Consider the following 18,361-nt stretch of genomic DNA (forward strand, 5'->3'; position numbering starts at 1 on the left):
CAAATAAGAATAAATAGATTTTTGGTCCAAATGGACAGATATTACCTAAACAAAAGTCAAATCAAACAAATATGAAGCACATTTTGTTTCCAATTCGGTAGACAAGAACATCTCATCTTCACAATCATCCAATCTTCACAATCCTCAGTTGCAAGTATTGCCATGCAACTTGCAGGTTAGATAAGCAAAGGAAGGACCGGTTAAGACAACAGTGCAAAAAAGATTATCGCTCAGATCTGGCATGATCAGTTCTTCTGTTTTTCTTTCAGGCTGAGAGTTTTGTCTGCCTTGACCTGGATGTCCTTGAGAGTTCCTCTTCTCGACACTCTCAAACCTTTTGAAGGAGACAGGAGGTGCAAATCAGCTGTACAGAACAGTGTTTTGAAACAGCATTAGCCATTAGCGAGCTCTCAAGTCTTTTAGCTCAACCTAGAATGTGGGGTGGCTTGAAATGTCCCGTTCCGGCGATTCGATGTAGTTGGCAGACTCCTGGAGTTTCAGCAGCATCGCCATCTGAATGAGGGACAGAACATGGACAGCTCGTCAGAACACATGCAGAACTGTTCACACAGGCTCAGGTATAGCTGTACTGGACACTCACCAGTGGATCGGACTCCATGGTGGGAAGGGACGTGTCCTTTTTGGACCTGTCGTCACTGGTCTGCTGGAGTGTTGAAGCAGCGTTGGGGCCGGTGGTTGGTGGAGGGAGGTGAAAGAGTTTGGCCTGGTCCTGTTGAGCTGAAGGCCAGGGCAGCGTATCCCTCACCCACTCCACTGGATCCTCCCACGCTGCTTTCTGACCATGGACCTAAAATATATATGAATGCAGAGATTGAGCTCCAAGACTCCACTACACTATGACTCAACACAATAACATTAAAAGTGTCATTTGATTCACAGAAGAAGAAAAAAACTGTTTTAGCAGCAGGTAAGCTCTGTTCTTAATCGTAGTGAACTGCCTCATTTTGGCCCAATTTTAAGGTAGAATAAACTCTTTAACCAGATTTATTGATCTAAAAACCCTGTGAAACAGATAGATACAGCAGATCGACCAGGCTAGCGCAACAAACAACCAACAAACTGGCTTAAGCAGTAGTGATGCTCGATTATGGTAAAAATGTTGCTCAATATTGAAATCACGATTATTTAACACGATTATAGGTGGGTGATATGATCAGTCTTATTTCATGATATGAGCCCCAGTCTACTTTGCTTATGTGCGTTCCTCGGATCTAGGAAACCGCCTAGGAAACAGTATCTCTTTCGTAGCTTAAAACACTTTTAATAACTCTGTTTGATATCAAGCACGTCCCACAATTTAGCAACAATAGACTTCATTTTATAATACTTATTTGGCTGATGTTGGTGTCAAGTTTGGGCTTTTAGGGAGGAATGAAAGTGCACCGTTGTGAAGGAAAGGAAGGTGCGCGGGACGGAATGCGGCAGCGGCAAAATAATCGTATCACATAGATTATATTGTTTTCACAATCGTTGGAAGTCAAAATCGAAAATCAATTACGATTAATCACACAGCCCTATTAAGCAGTATTTTTTTCAGCAAGGATTACATAATGCTTTAATACAAGTTCAGTAAAGAAACACCAAGAAAACACCAAGATGAAGTTGGTCAGAATCTAGGGAAAAACAAGGTTATAAGCATACATTTGTTAGCTTAGAAACATACTGTGTTAAAATCAACTGGGGGTGTTAGTAGAGTCTATTGCACTATTTGTATGGTGCACATAAGTGACCATTAAAGGTACACTGGTGCAGTAACCGATTTCTGAGAAATGCTGTTGAAAGTAGATCGGACTGAGCACCAATCAGTTGTAGCCAATCAGCAGTAAGGGTGCCTGTTTTTGTCATTTTGGGAGCGGGGCTATCAAGATAGGGGTGTGATCCTTTTGGGTAGGGGTGTGTTTGTTTTAGTGATTTTAAAAATCAACAGCATTTCTCAGGAATCGCTTACTGCACCTTTAAAGATGTTGCTCCCTATGACGTGTTTTTCACTTATGTGTTACTTATGAGCAGGACCACCTTACAGCAGAGCTCATCTCCAAAACGCATGCCTGGACATTTTGAATGATCCGGAAGACCTTGATTAGCTGGTTCAGGTGTATTTGTATAGGGTTGGAGCTAAACTCTGCTGGATAGTGGCCCTCCAGGAGCAGGATTGGACACCCCTGCTTAGTAGTTAGTTTCCTATGTCAGTGTTTTCTTATCCTTTTCCTGGAGGTACACAAACTCTTCCTTATCAAACACACCTGAATCAACTCATTAGAAAAGACCTGAAATGGACAGTTCAGATAAGAGAGACATCCAAAATGTGTACTGTTGGGGAACCTCCTGGTACAGGGTTGAAAAACGCTGGCCTATGTGAACAATAGCTTACCTTCACACCATCCTTAGCTCCCTCCTGAAGATAAGGTATAATGGACTGGTTCCAGAGGTCAATAAACCAGGTGCGAAACTCTGCTAAAGTTACTGGACAAGACAGGAAGAAGCAGGGACCTGTGGAGACAAGAGCCATAGCTAAGATCTTTTTTTGGAAACTTGGCTTTGATCTGTGCTAAAACTAATGCTGTGCTAAAACTAAACCATGACCTCTAAAAGGTAGTGTGTGGCACAGATGAATTTGCTAATATTATATCTCCACCACAAAATATAAACTGTTAAATAATGTTTTTCATTCAATTTGTGATCAGATATGCAGAACGTTTAAAGCTGTACCTATGAGGAATTCTGAGGTGCTGTGTTTCTCCAGGAAGGTATGGAGATGGTACCAGAGTTTAGGAACCCAGTCCAGAACCCTCAGCACCTCAGCGCTGTGAACCCTGCTGTCATTCTCCGTCTCGATCAACTTCCTGTGCAAGTACCGCACCAGGAACCCATTTGCAGGCTCCACGTTGTTAGAGAAGGTGATCATTCTTCAGATGAATGGAAAAATCACAAATGAAGTACATTTGGAATATTGATTTGGTATTTTAAATTTCTTTATGAGGATGTTATTGTAAGATCAGGTACAATTCTATTAGGTTTTACTTGACCTTACTACACAAACTGGAATAAAATAGTGCTAAAGAAATGAGGAACTTACCTAAAACTGAGATGCAGGCCATGATTTGACGACATCTTAACAGATTGATTGGTGGTTCCAATGACATACGGGCTGAAATAAATATCCAAAAAAAATACTTTTAAAAAGTCCAGGTCATATTTCTTCCCAAAATTATATTTAATATATATTTCATTCGCCTTGAATTAAGATCATGATTTTGAGAGATTCTCCCTTATCACTACCACTTCCTTAAATGATTCTCCTCACTCACCATTTGTGATATTTGCAGGTCAGCGCACTATTGACCAGATCGGTGATGGAGGACCCATCACTAATATCATCCACGATAATGACCAATGGAATGTCCTCAGTGCCACAATCACGGTCAATCTGATTGGCCAGATTAGACAGGTACAACTGGAGGTCCTGAGGGAGAGAAGACCAAAAAGTGAGGCTTTACAACTGCTTGCAACACAAATCAGTGGGGAAGGAGCTCAGCTTGTCTGAAAGTGTGATTTCCATTCTTCACCTTGCAGGTCTGTTGGTGCATGTTGAAGGTGGTGATAAGGCCCGGGCCAGGGTCACGGCCGCTCCTCTCCAGCAGGTACTCAGTCAGACGGGTGGTGAGATAGGTCTTCCCTGTGCCACTGGGGCCCGACAGGACCAGCCGCCGGTGCTTCAGAAGCAGACTTATGTAGTGTTGCATCATTGGCTTGGGGATGAGCGTCTCGAAAACCAGACTATCCACACATTTATCCTTAACACCTGGAACAAACAGCAAGATTAGGTGAATCAGAGGTCAGTAAGAAGTGCCAAAGAGATCTAAAGAACTAAAGACGCAAACAATTAAAACAGGAAGGAGAAACATCTAGTAAACAGAATGGGGGTCATGGGATTCAGAACATTGATCAAAACATAGATGAAGTAGATCGAGTTCATCAACACCCCCAAAGCTTTACAGTCCTGTCGTCCTGGGTCGACATTTAATTCTGTAACATTTGGCAGTTTTGGATTTATATGCTGGTAAATGATGATCGTGTTATTTTTCATATGCATTTGCTCTCATAGGCCATCACTTTTTTCTGTTTCTTCTAGTGCTGGGTATTGATTCAAATTTCAAGAATCAATTCGATTCCGATTCTCAAGATCTTGAATCGATTATCATTATTCGATTCGATTCGATCCGATCTGATCCGATTCGATCCGATTCGATCCGATCTGATCCGATCTCAATTTTTTTAAATCAAAAGTTTTAACTGTTCATGAACAATCAAGTGTTTGTATTAAATAACATTCACAAACATACATTAATGTTGTAAAAATTTATTGTTCACTCAATGTATTGATGTTAGATAATGCATTAATGTTAATGAATGGTGTCTTAATGTAGTGTTACCAACTAAACAGGAGATAAAACGTGTTTTATTTGACTTAATTGACTGTCCTTTTATTTAATCCAAAACTGCATTCATATTTAAAAGGCCTTTTAGATACAACCGCACACGATACCAGTTTAGGGGCCGTTCACATATCGCGTTTTATGCGCGTGCAAATTCAGTGAGAAGCACTTCAATCATAGACAGTATATAAGATGGACACAGCGACCCCATAGACTTCAACGGAGAAAAGTGAAGCCCATTTGAAGCACTCACTTCCTGATCGCCAGGCGAACTGCGCAGGCTCAAACTGAGCTTGAACACGTGAGCAACGTGTCTAACAGCTGTCAGTCTTCTAGTAGCTGTGCGGAGAGAAATCTGAATCATTCCCTTCCGAATCTCGCAGAGACGGAGAGCGTGAGTATTAGCTGTCCATGAGCTAGCAGCAGGATCAACTTTATCACTCTCTGTGGGCTACTCCCTTCACTTTATCGGACTTAATGCCTCCACGTTCCCCCGATTGCCTGCGAGCTTCTACGCCGGTCTATACGGTAATTTCTCTACCGTGCGACAGAGAGTCGCGTGAGTTATGACGCAATCGTTAGCCTATTTTTACAAAAACGGCTTCTACGGGGCCATAACGTAAGGTACAAGGTAATGGAGCCTTTTATACATTGTCGAGTTTCTTTAGAAATAAATAATGGACAAATGGAGTCTTTGGACGCCTCAGATGTAAAGTTATTCGCTGTCAAAGTGACGCAAAAATGAATGGGAGTCAATGGAATGCTAACAGCAGGTGAAGTTCTGCTACAATGGCGGCGCCCGCGGAGGCTTCAGTTTCCGGCGGATGGATTACCCCCTTGACTTCAATGCATCTCAACAGGTCATGTGACAAAAACAAGCCTGTTACGGCCTTTCCGTAACAACATGGAAAGCTCGGCCGAACAGCTGATCATCATAGCTGTACAGGGCGGCTTTTTATTTCTCATCTCAATGAATATATCTAGTAGTAAAGCTAATGCAAGGGCTAGAAATCAATTAATTATTTGATGATACTTCCTCGTCATCATGGAGAGCGCAGTTTGCACGAGTTTGCACCGCTTTCTCCTCTCAACAAGCGCGTGCTTTCCCTTTGCGTCTGCCGTTGCTATGCAACCATGAACAGAGGCGCGCCTGGAAAAACGAATTTGCACGCGCAAAAAACGTGCTATGTGAACGATTCATTCCTCCTTTCTTGTCAACAAGTGGATTCAGAGAAACCGCATTAGCAGCGCCGCCGGTCGCCGTGTCTCAGTGTGTTTATGGGGAAAATGTAGGCCTGTTATTAGATCGATCCTCTGAGTTACGGATCGATCTTTAGAAATTAATATGAAAATCGATTTAGAATTGGTGAATCGATTTTTTCAACACAGCACTAGTTTCTTCACATGTCTTTTGATCAGGAGATTCTGAATTCTTTCAGAAGATGTCTCATAGCGCCCCCCTACCGTATAACAGTGAAAGCACAGAAAGACGGAAAATTCCGTCAATGGGGAGGAAAGAGTTAACAGCATGTCTGAAGTAAACGACTACCTTTAATGGCGCTGAAACAGCATAAACATATGATCTGTTCCGAAGCCTGTGATTTTGTCAATTAACACAGCTTTTCACTTTCAGTGAGGACTCGAAAATGACAACACCACGTTGTGCCGAGATGAGGTGTTAAAAAAGTGGATGGAGAGAGTCAGAGTTTGAAATTGTGAGTTTTTTACCTTTGAGGGTGACATTGATGAGTCCAGAACCCTTTATTAAACAGTCACAGGGTGAACTTTCAGGAGCCTCGGCTCCCAGCACTCTCCTGCTCTGATTAATAGCGTAACTGTGGATAGAGTCGACGGACAGTCCCATACTTGTACTGGGATCCACCAGGGAAATGTAGTCCTAATGTTTGAAGACAAAGAACACATTATAAGCAGTACAATATGTTTGCCATTAAATATCAACAGCAATTCCATGGTATTATTTTCTTGATAATTCATGATAATACAATTATTTCATGGTAATACTAAAATATTATTACTATCTTTTGTGCATACTAAATGATCTTTGCATACATTTAAAAATGTGTAAGCTACAGAACGAGCTCTCACCCTGAAAGCTGTGGAAATGTCTGTGTCTAACGTTGACCACTCAGTTTTCCCATCAATTCTCACTGAGCCGATGTAGAAATCCTGCTGCCTCACCTCCTGGTTGTACATCACATTGAATATTTAGGCAATATGATCTAATATTCATGTATAAAGCATTTTAAAATATGTTTTCATGTATTCACCTCGCTGGGCACTTGCTGGTCAGCAATACGGACCACAACACGTGTAAAGCCCTCGTCCCTCTGCGATGACAGGCTCAGTAACTCCATAGGAGCAACGTCTAAAAATAGATAGAAAAAATGATTTGACTCAATCTGCTAAGGTTAGATATGAGATGCAAGCTTTCACTTTTATTAATTGCCCCGAAATATCAGATGGCATAACTAGTGAACTCACCAGGGTTGGAGCACTCATTGAGGCAGAGGCTGAAGGACTTGGTGAGGCTCATGGGTGGTTTGCTTTGGTTGGAGTTCAGGAGGCTGGCGAGGCCAGAGGGCTGGGAGGTGGAAGTAGAAGGTGGGCCGCAAGGCAGGACAAGGGACGACGGAGCACTTCCTGTTTTCAGCTGGTCGTTCTCTGCCTTCAGACTCTCCACCATCATCTGCAATGACAAACTGAATTATATATTTTTTCTCTTAAGGCTAGAACACACTACACGGCTGTTGTTCAGATTTTTGCCCTGATTTGCAGTCTGGGTTGCCAGATATCACAGAAAATTGCATAGTGTACGATGAGCACACAGTCTGATTTTTTAGCTTTAGACTCTGATTCCATTCAGTCAGAGAATTTCAAAACAGATATTTGTATAATCCGTTCAGATTTTAAAAGTCGTGTAGTGTATTCCAGGCTTTAGCAGTGCTTGACATGCAAACTCACTGGGCGACAATTTAAATGCATGGTCTAAAGCGCACGCAAGTGCACTTAGTGCCAGTTAAAAGCCAGTTGTACTCGGCTCACGCCATGGCGGATTCGCTATTTACATGACGGAATTTGCAAGCGGAAAAACTGAAAGCTTCTCTAGCGAGGAAACAGATCTGCTCATGTGCGAGGTTAAAACGCGCAAGCAGACCATCTACGGGATAAAGTGAACGCGCGCTGTGCACCCACTTATAGGTGCACATTACTAATTCGCTCTTTAAAACAAAATAAAAAAAAACATTGTGCAGTCTATTTCAGTTGCCTCAAAATAGCAACTCGCCAACAACGCGCCTGAACACACCTCATTTTCAGACCAGCATGCCCATGGGCGCACAGTTGGGCGCAAATGCATTTGCTATTTAACCAACAGGACGTGAAAATGATAACTGCGTCAGGCTGAAACTAGCAAATAACACTTGCGTCGTGCCTGGCGCCGCATTGCGCAGGTGTATGAAAGGGCCCATTAACTGCAGTTAATTTATGCATGGTTCTAGTGCAAAATAGCAACATTTTGTAGGCAAAAATGGTCTATTGTCAATAGTGTTGCAATGTACAGTATGAAGCTTACACAGAAGTCACTCTCAAACCAAGCAGCTTTCTGCTGGTCAACTTGGCAAATTTGCATGAATTGTATTAGGAAATCTTCCACCCTCATGCAAAATTCCAGACGGTGTGGATTCCTTTTGAAATGACTTGATCTTGCCCGTGAAAATTTCCTGAACGAAGGTAAATGTGACAGTAGCAGAAAGTTCCTAACCTGCATGTTGTTCATGGACTCTCGAAGCTGCTCCAGCTGGTGGGCCGAGCTCAGCGCCTCTAGCCGGATGTCCGTCAGTTTCATCTCTTTCTCCCACAGCTCAGACCGCAGATCCGATACCGCCTTCTCATCGCTCTCGTTTTCCTCGTTACTTTCATGGATCCTGTTACAACGTCATTATGGGTTTAAATGTGATTACACGTGTAGGTGCAACGTTACTTATAGTCAACAGAATGTGTTAAGGGACCATCTAAATAAAGTGAAACCCAAAAGTGAAATCGCCCTCTCTTGCCCCCCTATACTATTAAATTTGTTATTAAAAACTATTAAAACTTTACTCACACAGAGGAGATTGCTGATTGGCTGGATTGGAGGGAAGGGGGCGGATTCTCTCCATCTTCATGGGCCAGTTTTGGTGAATTGGGGGCAGAAGAATCTGGAGTGGTGATCTCTTCAATATCAGAGTACATCGAGCCACCTTTAGCACCCTTCTTTATGCTGAACGCCTTTCCAAAAGAGCTCCGCAACTACAGATAAATCCAGAGAAAGACAGAGAACTTCAAGCACATTATACAAGTGTTTGTTTATTCTGAAAAAATATGTTTATTAATTTAGTGAAGTTCATTCATTTACACTATTGTACGAAAGATAAAGACGTCTCTGCTCACCAAGGCTGCATTTGTTTGATCAAAAATACAGTAAAATGTTGTAATAATGTGAAATATTATTGAAATTTAAAATAACCATTTTATATTGTAATATATATATTAAAATGCAATTTATTTATGTGATCAAAGCTAAATTTTCAGCATAATTTCTCCAGTCTTTAGTCACATGATCCTTCAGAAATAATTATAATATGATGATTTTATGCTAAAAAAAACATTTATTATTATCATTAATGTTGAAAAGAGTTGTGCTGCTTCATATTTTTGTGGAAAAGTGACTTTTTTTCAGGATTCTTGATGAATAGAAAGTTCAAAAGAACAGCAGTATTTGAAATAGAAACCTTTTGTAATATTATACATGCTTTTATTGTTATTCTTGATCAATTAATTGCATCCTTTCTGGAAAAAAAGTATTAATATCTTAATTTTTTTTTATAATACTGACCATCAACTTTTGAGTGATAGTGCACTAATTGAAACCGTTATTAAAAAAAATTAAACAACTGAAAAAAGACTATAAACTAGAGAAAATTACCAGTGTTATTTTATGCAAGAAAGCTGAAGCAAGAAATATGTTATTAGTTTTTTTAGAGTAAAATAAAGTTTTTTTAGAGTAAAATTTTAGAGTAAAAAAAGTAAAAATTTCCATAAATGAGTTTACAGCCTTGAAACAGATAAAATACTGAACAGCTGTAAGATAGTTTCAACATGCGAAGTGTTTTTCTCAACATGCTGTAGTTAGTGCGAGTGTTTAGCTGTAGCTACGTTCATGTGCAGCAGTATTCAATAATTTCTTTCTTTTATGTTCTTCTTCATCAATAGCCATAGCCACACTAAACGTTCACAGTATTTCCACATGTTTACAGGATTGGTAAATTAGGCATTCTAGAGGGAATTCACTAAGAATGAACTGTGACCACAGATAGAGCAGTTCATTTGCACCACATTGTTAGCTGTTTTCATGCCTGACGGACTAAAGCAAATTAATAAATTCAAGTCATGGTGCAAATTTTTGGTTCCCATCTTGTCAGTTTTTAGAAGCTGCATCCTAATTTGCCTACTTGTCCACTATTCTATCACAATGAAAATTCCAAAAAGAAAAAGTCCACCCGAATGATGCACTTATTTAACCAAAAAAGTGTGGAATGTTGGACACTTCATGCACTAAACTGTCTGTAAGAGTCTAGTGTATGCATTTTATATGGTTATTTTGTCATCCAACATTGGTGACTAGATGGTTGAGTACATAGTGAATAGTACAAGTGCATAGAGTATGCCATTTTGGACACAACACTGTTTTCCAGGTGCAAATTTTATTTAGTTTTTGCACTTAAATACCATTTGCTATTTGCTTAGTGAATTCACCCCTTTACTGTTGTAACATATAATAGTTTACACATATGAAAGTATAAGCTGCAGTGGCTGTACCAATGGAAACCAGTGGACACGGAGCTTTGTAGAACGGTTAGAAACAAGACATAACAAGAAAGAACATTCCCCTTAGAGAGACTTCAGAGACCTTAGAGATTTACAAAAGAAGAATACATGACAACTATGGTTACGCGCTCGCAGATAATAATATCCACAGTAATTCCGTCGGAGAAAGAACGGCTCCTGTTTTTTCCGCTTACCCAGCTCTTTTTCTTCTTCTTCTTGGCATCGTCTTTCAGGCTGCCCACACTGGAGTGGCTGGTAATGCTGTTCAGGCTAGAGATGCTCTCGGATGAGTTCTGCCTCCTGATTCGAAACTCTGAGAGAAGGAATAAAGGATGTTTGTTTGGTAACATAATAATCGTATATTGAGATAAAACATTTGTCCTGTCCTCACCTTTGGGGGAAACATCAGGGTTATTGAGGGCGACTTGGATGACGGCCTGTGCCTCCATGTTCTTGGTTTTAAGGTTCTCGATTGTTTCTCTCAGGTCTGTTAATTCACTGTCCTGTAAAGAAATACGGATTTATTTATTCTGTGCTCATCCATTTAAAGCATCAACATTGAAACAACATTCCCCAAAGCGCTTCTACTGATTGTTTTCCAAATAAATGTAGGTTAACTTCTGCTTTGACAATACATTACTGCCTGCACTTGACCAATGACATTTACAGCAGACGTAGCCACGGGGACGTCTACAAAACGTAGACCTACAGCTGTGCATCACTGGTACCTCAACATCATTTGCTTTCTCTGAATCACTGGAACATATGGGTCACAGTTACTGTAATGAATCGATGAATCCGGGTCACTGACTCGCTTTCTAGACCGACTGCCTCTTTCACAGAGGGCAATGTGCCATGAACGTCTGGAACGTATAGAAAAGCCAGCAACCCCCAACCTCCATTCAGTCATAATTTGACCCAAATACGCTCTTTCACTCTCAGTGACTCTATGTGGTTACACATATGGACCTACATGTAGCTTTTGGGCAGTAAAAGGACAGTTGAGGTTTGGGAAATATGTTTCATACGGTCCAACCTGAAGACCAGAGGGGTTACCAGGATGTCATGTTCGGGGGGGCATTTGGCTTGTTTGGGGGGGCAACATAAACAATTGAAAAAAATCGGTGCAAAATTAAGCTATAGCTACTACACACAATCTGTTTTAGTGCATATTTTTGTGAAACTGAGAATTTAAATTATGATATGATTAGCAGAGGCAACATAACTTAAAAAAAAAAAGAAAAGAAAAAAAAAGTGGTGCTTGCCATATGCAATTATTATTATTATTTTACCGTTTGTGAACTATTGTATTCATGGATTTCATCAGGTCCCTGATACATCAAGTGTATCTATCTACAGGATTTGTATTAAAATTTAAATGCAAAAGAAAAGGTATGAGTCTGCTGTTTTTGGTCAATTTTAAGTTTTAATTTAAAATGTTTGCGAATCAGATTTTAATATAAATACATGGTTAGGCATTAAAAAAAAAGTTTGGTTCCGGTTGATTGTCAGTTGAGGTCATGGGTCGGTAGGGATTTTTTTTTTTTTTTCAGTGGCAGCAAGGGATAGGTTGGAAATTATTATTATGTATTATTACAATGTTGTTGATGATAAATTCAAAGTTATTTTTTTTCTTCAAAACTCTATAAATCCATCCATTTTATTTTTTTAAACGCTATCCATATTTTTTTTCAAAAAATGTATGGTTTGTCTTTTTTAAAAAGTCTTTTTTTTTTTTAAAACAATGTTAGGCTACGTGACAGTTCTCCGTTACGGACGCGAACGCTCTGAAAGCAGCACTAAAATAATTTAAAACTTTCACAGAGACCTCAAACAGAAAGCACACAGCCTTTCTTTAAAGCGAATTTCGTTTTGTATTAATTGTATCTTAATTTGAATCAATGTTTCATTAACCAATTTCCTGGATTTAATAAATAAAAAGTAAATATAGCAGACTATAGCAGATAATCACGACACGGAGACGCCGGCGCCTGCGCCTGAACTTGGCTTTCATCCATGAACCGAAACTCAGCGTAGACTACTCAACTCACAGTCACAATGCAGCGGTAGAGTTACACTCACAGGTCACTGCACTTATTCGCAATCACAAAAGTTCATTATTTTCTCGTGCTTAAAAGCTCTGCCAGGTAAACATTTAATTGGCGTTCTGTTCTCACTTGATGCACTTTTTCTGAGCGCGTACGCCCGAAGCGCGCGCACACTATCAAACAGTGCCAAACTGGATTTTTGTTGGGTCAGACCCATTTGCTAGCGATGGAAAAATATGCACAAAACAATCCACTTTTAAATTTTAATTTATCATCAGATGGACAGATAATTTCTCAGGGGAGGCAGGGCTTATCCTAGGGGAGGCACTGCCTCCCCCAGCCTCCCCCTAGACACGCCCCTGCTGAAGACTAAATATATATAGGCCTATATATGAGTCATTCTAGAATTGGGGGTGCATTTCAAGTAGAGAAAGAAAACAAAAAATAGGATTTTCTTTTTCTGTTAAACTTATTATTTTCATAGAATCCACTTTAAATTCAACATTTTCAATATTTGCTGATCTTAAACTTGTAAGATTTAAAATATTAATACTGAACATTGTACTAACAGTACAACATTGTACAGTGTGCTAACAGAACAATCTGTCAACTCTGTTATAGACAAATTGGGTTGACGATAACAGAGTTGACGATAACAGAGTTGACAATAACAGAGTTGAGATTTTCCACCATTTTGTGCTTTAGCTCAAAATGCTAACCTCAAACCAGATACAACATGGCATGTCTAAAAACTGAAATGTATGGGTTTTCGCCATATTATCGTTTTTTAAAAAGTGAATGAGATATTCACTGCAATATCACAATAATAGATTTGACAAATAATGTCAAACAACACATAATGTCTACTATTGGTGTATCCTAAACATTTTGTACAAATGAATGAGAGAAGAATAATGACATACTTCACTGTTTTCCAGAGTTTCCCGCCAGAGGAAGTGACATCCCTTGGTGCAAGTCACATGCTTTTTCTACAAATGCTTTGGAGGTTTTATTTTGTTTTATAACAGAGGTAACAGAGTTGACCAGAACGGAGGGACAGACACAAAATCTATTTTTTTATGAATTAAATTACAAATAATACAGAAAACATATAATCTATGCAATTGTTAATATAACTTAATAGAGTAAACAAAAAATATTTGAAAATTAGACTTAATTGTTTCATGATAATTCAAGTTGAATGTATGAATCAGGAGGCAGAGACAGTCAATAATAGGTGGAATGGGAGTCATTTAGTTAATATTTCCCATTATTTTTTCCCCCTAAATATACATAAAGCAATATTTTTAATGATAGTGTAATATAATTTGTATTATTATTCAAAACGTATTCAAAAAAGTTGTTGTTTTTTAAATAAAAGAAGGTTTATCTGGGAGACTCTCTCAATTCTAGAATGACTCATATATATATACTAGTACTGTCAAATCGATTAATCGCATCTAACATAAAAGTTGTTGTTTACATAATATATGTGTGTGTATATATATTATTATATTTATATATAGTATATACAGTGTGTGTGTGTGTGTGTGTGTGTGTGTGTGTGTGTGTGTATGTACTGTATATACACACACACACATATATTTATACAAATAAAATAGCGGAGGACACCGAGTGAGCTGCTGCTGGAATGGTACATGATCCAAGTTGTCCGAAACATGAGAATGCTTTATATTTATAAGCGCTTCAAACCAAAGCATAAGCGTTACTACATATTGCCCTGTCATGCTTTGACAGATGCGTGCTGAGCTAGGGAGCAATCACCAAGCCCAGCCGATGGCATTCAGTCAATCTTATAGCGCCGGCGCGGAGACAGAAGAGGTAGAGATTCTTCTGCATTTTTTTTCTTTGCCAGAGAGTTATTAACAGGAGGTTGATGTTACGGACTTTCTGCCGACAGACATCCACACAGACTGAACACTGTCTGCTCAAGCAGACTTTCACCCTCACTCACCCAGACCATAAAGACACTCTCAATGGAAACACCAAAAGAAGCACTACATTACGGAGACACGGACCTGGGGATTACAGTCAAGCATCCATTGGTCTACTTTTCTTTGCATTTGCTCACTTGTAAATAAATACACCCTCTGGGTTGAACTCACTTTCTCGTGTCCGTTCTCCTTTTTCCCCTCAGGAACCCGCTACAGTATATATAAACAGACACGCACACACAAACACACACAAACACACGTTTGTTATATATATATACATATATATAATATGTATATACTGTAAATATACACACACATTTATTATGTAAACAAAAACATATATGTTAGATGTGATTAATCAATTTCACAGCACTAATATACATACATAATATATAAAAATATAAAAAAATCAGCAGAACTATATTGTTTTGGCAGCTCAATGGTCATGATATGAAACGCTAATGCTGTAAAGGCCCTGACACACCAAGCCGACGGTCTGCTGACTGTTTCTCAGCGCTGTCTGAGAGACGCACGCACAGACAGCCGCTTCTCATAGAGCGGACGAGTACTGAACTGAGTTCTTCTTGTTGCGTTATTGGGTCAAATACACACACTTATGTGTCAAAATGGCCGTCTTTGCGAGTATCCTCGTAAACAGTGATTTTGTTCTTAAGTGAACAAACAGTTGAGAAAGAAAATGCATGTGTTAATGTTTTTGAAACGTCAAAAAAGCGAATATCTCAATTCTCTTGTCTGAATCACTTATGTCTCACTTTAAGAAGAATACATTTATATGTAGTTTACACAGTGAAGATGTGCAGTGTTATTTTATACATTTGATTATGTCATACAATTTATGTAGGCACGCATTTCTTATTTCAGGTAGGTCTATTTCTTTGTTCTTATTTTATCACTGACTCTTTACTTTTCTTCAATAAGCTTGAGAGTACATTTTTAACATAGGCTAGTATTAGTTTTTGTTTAGTGTTGGGCAACGATAAATCACATCCAAAATAAAAGTTTGTGTTTAAAAATGATATGTGTGTGTACAGTGTATAATTAGTTTGTGTATATATAAATAATACACACGCGTAGTGTATGCATTTATGAAAAATGTGTTATTTGTATAACATTTATATTTATATGTAACATAAATTATGTATAAATATATATACAGTATATAAATGCAAATATTTCTTAAATATATACATGCATATGGGTGCATTTATGTATACAAAATAATGATATACAGTACACACACATATTACGTAAACACAAACATATTATTATTTTGGATACGATTAATTGCGATTATTCGTTGCCCGGCACTAGTTTTTTTGTGATATTGAAATTGGTGACAAAAAATGTGACATTTCAAGGGTATCCAAAATAACTATGTATAGCAAAAATAACTATGTTGCGATATATATCGTTATGTGTTGTGAAATATAATTATTCATATCGTGATATAAGATTTAAGCCATATCGCCCACCTCTAGTTGGACCCCATAATATGTTGGCCGATTGAGCATGTTGAATTTGCGTCTGTCGGCTTTGGCGATGTCGATGAGAGAGAGAACTCTGATTGGCTGTTCAGCTTTGCGAACGAGTCAGTGCGTGAGAATAAAAGCGAAAGTGATGGAAGTGAGCTTGTAGTTCTTTAGTTGTGTTCAAGCGCAGCTTTTTGGCCGAGACGCAGCTGACGTGAGGTGGTAACACACTCGGCTTCATCACTGCTAGTTCTTTTACGTCGGCTTGGTGTGTCGTCGTGGCCTTTACTGTTATACAAACAAGCCAGTTTTTCATCTTATTTGAATGAATCGGTGGTGGACATCGATCAGGAGTTTGTGTGTGTTTTAGGATGACTATCGTACCTTCTGCTCAGCACTGACAGAGAGGCACTGGAGTCGAGAGGTCATGAGGGCCAGACTCTGTTCAAACGCTGCCACCAGGTTCGCCTGGAGAGAGAAAATGGATTGATGATGCACTCGCTTATTATATACATTTTTTGAAAACAAAAACAAAAAAGTTACGGACTGCAGCTTTAAATAATAAATGTAATGTTTGGAATATTTCAGAACTACTTTTCAAAAGTTTGGGGTCGGTAAGAAGTCTCTTCTGCTCACCAAAGCTGCATTTATTTGATCAAAAACAGTAAAAGCAGCATTGCTGAGAAATATTACTACAATTTAAAATAACTGTCAATTCCCAATCGTTTGAACGGTAGTATACATATACATAATCTTCAAGTTTATCCGTGTTTGACAGTGTGCACATACATTAGCGGACAGCTGTGAGGTCAGATTGGCCACCTTCTCCTGTGAAGTTTCCAGCTCCCTCCTCAGCTTACGGATTTGCTGTGAAGAAACACACACACTTGTTAACCAACAGATAATTAGAAAATAAAGTGTGCATTACATTTCAAGGAATAGGTTGGAAATGCGAATTCTGTTGTTATTACTCATCCTCATGTTGTTAGGCTGCTCTATTCCATGCAGTGATCGCAAAAATCGAGGGCTCTCAAGCTCCAAAGCTCAACAAATGACAAGATTTCTGAAGGTATATGATAGCTACAGTATGATAAACAGTCAGTATTCACTGAAAATGTTCAGCAGAAAAAGCACATTCTGCTGAACGTCTTCTTTTGTGTTCCATGGAAGAAAGCAAGTCATACAGGATTGACGTTACAGGATATTGATTGTGTGAGAAAATAATGTCAGAATGTTCATTTTTGGGTGAGCTATTCCTCTAAATTATCACATTATTTACTTTGACATAAATCTCTAAATTGTTTTTCCTAAATTAAAGTATTAAAGTGAGAATGAGCCGATGAAGCTCCAGGAATGTCAGCTCGCTGCAGCTGCTGGGAAACTGAGACGGATGATATTTAGCACTCCCAATAACAACTGTGTCTGTTTATGTTATCTCTACATGGAATGGGCTGATACATTCTATACATGCAACTGAAGGTAACAAACAGACAAATGGTGAGTATATCCACACACCAGATAAGAACAACACACACAATGAGTGATCAGACTCACTTCAAGCCATCAGGCTTGGAATGCAAAACTTCACCAAGTACATTTTTTCCAGGGAAATAAAAAAAAGTAACTTGGTGAGACATTCCTTTTGCATCCATAGATCAAGTAGACAGACTCATGAAACGGTAAAGGCGTATTCCCACCAGGAATATAAAATATTATTATCATGACATCATCAATATAAAACTAGACAATGCAATGTGTCAAATCTGAAATATCATATTGCAATACTTTTTTTAATTGTTTGGGTGCTAAATATTTTAGTAGAAAGATATCTGATTTGATACAATTACAACAATTTAGCAAGTTATTGCAATTAAACTATTTAAACCTAACATTTTTTTCTGAAGCAAGGTCATTTTCTGAATTGTTTGGGTGCAGAATAAATGTTTGGACTTTGTTTAGATATCCGATGTCATGATCAGCTTGTGTTTTTTTTTTTTTCTGTTGGTTTGTTTTATCCCATCTGATGTGAATATGCCTTACCGTTACAGTTATTAAACACAGAACATGGAGGAAATGATGAGTACCAACACGTGGTTAGCTACTCATTTCCTTGAACGATTGAATGAAACATCACTTGACAAAAACACAGCAGAGAAATCTCATAACACCATTCTGAACAGCTAATGGCAGTTTATGGCTATGAATTAGTGCTATGTTAGTTATTAAAATGCCCCTATTATGCTATTTTAAAGGTTCCTCATTTTTTTTAGGTCTTCTACAATAGTTTTGCATGTATCCAATGATGGCCTAGGTCTGTTGTGATTGGTCTACTCTGCTCTGATTGGTCAGATGACCCAGTCTGTTGTGATTGGTCTACTCTGCTCTGATTGGTCAGATGACCCAGTCTGTTGTGATTGGTCTACTCTGCTCTGATTGGTCAGATGACCCAGTCTGTTGTGATTGGTCTACTCTGCTCTGATTGGTCAGATGACCCAGTATGTTGTGATTGGTCACAGTTTTTCCGT

At 38.8% G+C, this 18,361-nt stretch overlaps 1 protein-coding gene across 1 annotated transcript in view; it reads right to left on the reverse strand.

The window, feature by feature from the left end:
- Positions 1 to 271: 271 nt before the first annotated feature.
- nav1a (neuron navigator 1a) overlaps positions 272 to 18,361 on the reverse strand; it is a 152,987-nt gene continuing 134,897 nt past the window's right edge. The window contains exons 16-34 of the mRNA XM_079587474.1: positions 16,626 to 16,703; positions 16,221 to 16,304; positions 14,518 to 14,556; positions 10,735 to 10,846; positions 10,538 to 10,656; positions 8,581 to 8,765; positions 8,239 to 8,401; positions 6,960 to 7,164; positions 6,746 to 6,843; positions 6,564 to 6,659; positions 6,186 to 6,354; positions 3,588 to 3,823; positions 3,330 to 3,484; positions 3,098 to 3,169; positions 2,731 to 2,927; positions 2,393 to 2,511; positions 602 to 808; positions 430 to 513; positions 272 to 334 (exon numbers count right to left, since the gene is read on the reverse strand). Of these exons, the coding sequence (XP_079443600.1) occupies positions 430 to 513; positions 602 to 808; positions 2,393 to 2,511; positions 2,731 to 2,927; positions 3,098 to 3,169; positions 3,330 to 3,484; positions 3,588 to 3,823; positions 6,186 to 6,354; positions 6,564 to 6,659; positions 6,746 to 6,843; positions 6,960 to 7,164; positions 8,239 to 8,401; positions 8,581 to 8,765; positions 10,538 to 10,656; positions 10,735 to 10,846; positions 14,518 to 14,556; positions 16,221 to 16,304; positions 16,626 to 16,703 (2,418 nt within the window). The 3' untranslated portion in view covers positions 272 to 334. The remainder of the gene's footprint in view (positions 335 to 429; positions 514 to 601; positions 809 to 2,392; positions 2,512 to 2,730; positions 2,928 to 3,097; positions 3,170 to 3,329; positions 3,485 to 3,587; positions 3,824 to 6,185; positions 6,355 to 6,563; positions 6,660 to 6,745; positions 6,844 to 6,959; positions 7,165 to 8,238; positions 8,402 to 8,580; positions 8,766 to 10,537; positions 10,657 to 10,734; positions 10,847 to 14,517; positions 14,557 to 16,220; positions 16,305 to 16,625; positions 16,704 to 18,361) is intronic.

The sequence above is a fragment of the Phoxinus phoxinus genome (assembly GCF_949152265.1).
Source record: "Phoxinus phoxinus genome assembly, chromosome: 18".
In the NCBI taxonomy this organism is placed as follows: Eukaryota; Metazoa; Chordata; class Actinopteri; order Cypriniformes; family Leuciscidae; genus Phoxinus; species Phoxinus phoxinus.